The sequence below is a fragment of the Tupaia chinensis genome, unplaced genomic scaffold (assembly GCF_000334495.1).
Source record: "Tupaia chinensis unplaced genomic scaffold, TupChi_1.0 Scaffold000201_1, whole genome shotgun sequence".
Lineage (NCBI taxonomy): Eukaryota > Metazoa > Chordata > Mammalia > Scandentia > Tupaiidae > Tupaia > Tupaia belangeri.
Genome location: NW_006159676.1, coordinates 1,143,755 through 1,148,141, shown reverse-complemented (window position 1 = coordinate 1,148,141; position 4,387 = coordinate 1,143,755). Strand labels below are relative to the sequence as shown.

General features: G+C 53.9%; 1 protein-coding gene across 1 annotated transcript in view; it reads right to left on the bottom strand.

Annotated features, from left to right (window-relative positions):
• Positions 1–1,229: 1,229 nt before the first annotated feature.
• Positions 1,230–4,387, bottom strand: part of SUGP2 (SURP and G-patch domain containing 2) — a 49,530-nt gene continuing 46,372 nt past the window's right edge. Inside the window, exons 9-11 of the mRNA XM_014587316.2 lie at positions 3,460–3,596; positions 1,906–2,026; positions 1,230–1,334 (exon numbers count right to left, since the gene is read on the bottom strand). Coding sequence (XP_014442802.1) covers positions 1,906–2,026; positions 3,460–3,596 — 258 coding nt within the window. The 3' untranslated portion in view covers positions 1,230–1,334. The remainder of the gene's footprint in view (positions 1,335–1,905; positions 2,027–3,459; positions 3,597–4,387) is intronic.

The window sequence follows — 4,387 nt, the reverse complement described above, 5'->3', positions numbered from 1 at the left end:
CATGCCCAAAATCCCAAGAGGAGAATGAAGGGGTTGTGCGATGGCGAGCCTCCCAGGGGGTGCTTTCTCACTTTCTCTCTGTGTCTCTCTCTCTCTGGTGAATGTTTGCACTCTAAAGCAAAGACTTAAAAGAAAAAAGAAAAAAAAAAAAAGAGAGAGAGAGATAGACATGCCACTCATTGGGCCAGCCCTGTGGCCTAGTGGTTAAGAAGCTGGATCCCACTGTCTAACTGTGCTTCAAATCCCAGATCCATGGTCTTGAAAATCAAGCTAGGCACATGTGTATGAATGTCCCAAAACTCGATGGGGTAGAGGGACATGCCCCAAGGGGGGGGGGACTCTCTCCCTCTCACTCTCTGTCTCTGGTGAGTGTAAGCACCCTCTGGCAACTGAGAAAAAAAAATTGAGGCCAGCAGGTGGCGTGGTGGTTAAGGGCACTGGACTCGTGTGTGGCTGACCACGGTTTGAGTCCCAGATCTGGTGGCTTGCTTTCTCACTTTCTCTCTCTCACACACTCTCTCTTTGGTCAAATCAAAATAAATAAATAAATAATATTGGACCAGCAGTTAGCGTAATGGCTATATAGTTGGACTCCCATGTAGTCGACCATGGTTCGTGTCCCGGACCCGGTGGCTTAAAACTCACGCCGGGCGCGTGTGCGTGCGTGCCCAAGATCCCGAGAGGAGAATGGAGGAGACGGGATTGCGGCATGGCCATCCCCCCTGGGGGGTGATTTCTTGCTTTCTGTCTCTGTCTGTCTGGCAAGTGCATGCATCCTATAGCAAAAACCTCTTTAAAATAAATAATTAAATAAATAGAAATAAAATAATTATTTTTTAAAAAAAGAAACCAATCATGTTCACTAAAGCCCAGCATGCCCACTGCTCAGAGTGTTTCAGGATTTCGGCAGCAGAGCACGGACGTGGCGATTCCGGAGATGCGTGAGGAAACCCTCCTGTCGGTTTCCGCATTGCTCTGGCTAACATTGGTTCTGGAGGGCAGGCCCTGGGGACTGGCGTCGCAGCCAGAGGGGTTAGCCTCCAGCTGTCCGAGGCCCGCACCTCCGTGGGAACGAGCACCCAGACAGACCGACTGCTCAAAGCACTGGGGAGACAGAGGAGAGAGGCCGAGGCAGATCGAAAGGGTTACGTTCTGCTTTTCATTAAGAGAAAGAAAAGCCAGTGCCCTCCGCCCCGAGCCTGCAGAGACGCCTTTTTTCGTGTACACACCGAACCGAACTTGGGCACGGGCTCCAGGCCGATCCAGGGCAGGGCTGATGTTTTAAGAGAAATTGCGGCTTCAAAGCTTATCTTTGTCATCAGTGCTGTTTTGATCTAGTCAGGAAGAGAACGGTTTGGTTCAAAGCTCAGGTGGAAATCGTGGGTGAGAAGGGGCAACTTGAACAAGAGCAGAAGCGGCCGGGGTGGGGTACTTTAGAGGCTGAGGCCCTTTGGAAGGCAAAAAAAAAAAATAAATAAAAAAAGAAGCCGCAGACCCTCAGAAAGGGGCTTGGCCACTCTGCCCTCAGCAGTATCTGCTCTGGCCCTCGCCCCGTGCCAGGCGGCTCACTCCTGGCTGAGGGTCCGTGTACTGGTCACGTTACGTGGTGGGTGGCCCGCATCAGTGGAGGAAACGTGAGTGCAGGAGCCAGAGCTGCATGTTCCCACGTGATCGGGCAGGGCACGGCCGTGCGTGCACCTGCAGAGCCCAGCAGAGCCAAGGTTGGGCCAGGCTGAGGCGTGCTGCCCACGCCAGGAGCATGCAGCTACGCTGGGCTAGCGGGAGGCAGGATACCTCTTGACCCGTCTCTGTCCCTCCCGGTTTCAGGATTTTTTGGTGGCGTGCTGCTGTTTGTGTTGGGGACTCAGGAAGCTCGGCTCTGGGGGAGCGAGCCCGGGCACGTACCTATTTGTGGGCGCGCTTGTGCCTGTACATCTGCATCATTCTCTGCCGGAACACGTCGAACGTGTCCTCCTGCTGCTCCTGCCCGTCGGCGCCCAGGCCCTCCCCTTCTGAGGCAGTTCCCCTGCGGAGGAAAATGGACTTAGGTGAGCCCCTGGCCTGCCACGGACAACGGCTGGTGAGATGCAGGAACGTGGGACACACATACGTCAAAAAGGGAGGGAAAATCGGGGCCAGCAGGTGGCAAGGTGGTTAAGGCACTGGACTCCCATATGGCTGACTGTAGTTCTAGTCCTGGACCAGGCGGCTTAAACTCACGCCGGGTGCATGTACGTGCGTGCCCAAGATCCCAGGAAGAGAATGGAGGAGAAGGGATTGCAGCGTAGCCATCCTCCCAGAGGGGGGGGTGATTGCTCACTCCCCCTCACCTCCGACAAGCGCTTGCATCCTATAGCAAAACCTTTAAAACAACAAAAAGGGAAAACTGAGACATGGTTCATGGTGGCAAATAACAGGTACTCACCATGTAGGAGAACTGGCCTCGCGAGGAGGGTTCTGGAAGGCCCAGAACGCCCTCCCCGGCAGGGCTCAGTTTTACATGAAATCCGTGCGGGCTGCCATCAAAGTGGCCTAATAACCCCTAGGCCCTCGTTCTCCTCCATCGCTGGGCCTGCGGATAGGTTCCCAGACATGGGAGAGTGGTTCTAGGATATCACTCTCCAGAAATGGCACTCAGCTGACAAACGTGGCCGAAAGGACTGGGGACAAGAAGCCAGCTGAACAGGCTGCAGAAGGACAGGACGGAGCCTAGCCCGCACGTGGGAGCCACTGGCTTCGCATCTGATTTGGTTAAAAATGTAAAAGAGGGGGACCAGCAGGTGGCGTGGTGCTTAAGGTGCTGGACGCTCCCACATGGCCAAGCGTGGTTCGAGTCCCGTATCTGGCGGCTTGCTTTCCCACTTTCCCTCTGCTCTCTCTCTCTCTCTGTCTGTCTCTGGTCAAATTAAAATAAATGAATGAATAAATAAAAATTGAATAAATAATTATTTAAAACAAAAGAAAAGAAAAGAGGGACCAGTAGTTAGCATGATAGCTATGTTGCTGGACTCCCATGTAGTGTACCGCAGTTCAAGTCCCAGACCTGGTGGCTTAAACTCACGCCAGGTGCGTGTGCGTGCGTGCCCAAGATCCCGAGAGGAGAATGGAGGAATAAATATTTCTTTTTTTAAAAAAATAATTATTTATTTTATTTTTCATTCATTTATTTTTTAATTTGACCAGAGAGACACAGCGTGAAAGAAGAGAGGAAGTGAGAAAGCAAGCCGCCAGATTCAGGACTCGAACCCTGGTCGGCCATGTGGGAGTGTCCAGCGCCTTAACCACCACGCCACCTGCTGGTCCCCCCCAATAAATAATTCTTTAAAAAATTGTAAAAGAAGACCCAACTCCAGTTCCAAGCCATCTGCACCACGAGGGGAACTGGGAATGGGGTTGCGGGTCAAAGGGCCTGGGGTCAGGAGCCCGCCCGCCCGCCGGGGAAGCACGGCCCACGCGTACACACTGACGGGCTCCCGGATGCCCTTCCCGCACGAGCCGAGGCCGGGGCCCTCCTTCCAGCCCATCTTCTGCAGCATCTGGAAGCCCAGGTTCTTGTCAGTCAGCTTCTGCTGGGCGAAGTCCAGGTCCTTGGGTTTCTGAGGAGAGAGGGGAGCCAGGGTAGGGGGGCGAGGGGGAAATGCCTGGACGGCCCCGCCCCCGCAGCCCTCCTGGGACAGACAGCAGGCCACCGTGGAGGGGGAGACCAAGCGGGAGCTACGGGCACTGGGAGGCCCTGCACAACGAGAAGTGACCAGAGGAACAGAGGGGCAGAACCCACGCGCTGGCGTGAGAAGCAGGTTCCTGGGTGGGGCAGGCTGCTCTGGATACGGCGGGGGGATGAGGACCGGTTTAGCATGAACACACTTCTGCAAATGCTTTTTTTTTTTTCTTATTATTTCCTCCATGAGAGATGGGTATCCCCCTACAGGGCCCCCATTCTGCCATACCCCATTCGCTCCGGCCGGCCTGGAGCCTAGACGCACTTTCGCCTGGCTTACACAAGGAGGGTCCGTGGCCTGAACCCAGGACCTTCCCCACGGTGGTCCAGCTGTGTTTCTGCCATGCCACCACCTGTTCCCTGATGTGCGTTCAAGAGTCACATGTTCCTGGGGTCAGCACGTGGCATGGTGGTTAAGGTACTAGACTGCTACATGGCTGAATGAGGTTCAAGTCCTGGACCTGGAGCTTGAAAAATCACATCATTCAGGGGACCAGCAGGTGGCGTGGTGGCTAAGGCGCTGGACACTCCCACATGGCCAACCATGCTTCGAGTCCCGGACCTGGTGGCTTGCTGTCTCACTTTCCTTCTCTCTCTCTCGTTTTTAATTTATTTTATTTTATTTATTCATTCTTTTTTTTTTTTTTGAGAGTTTTTTTTTTCCCTACT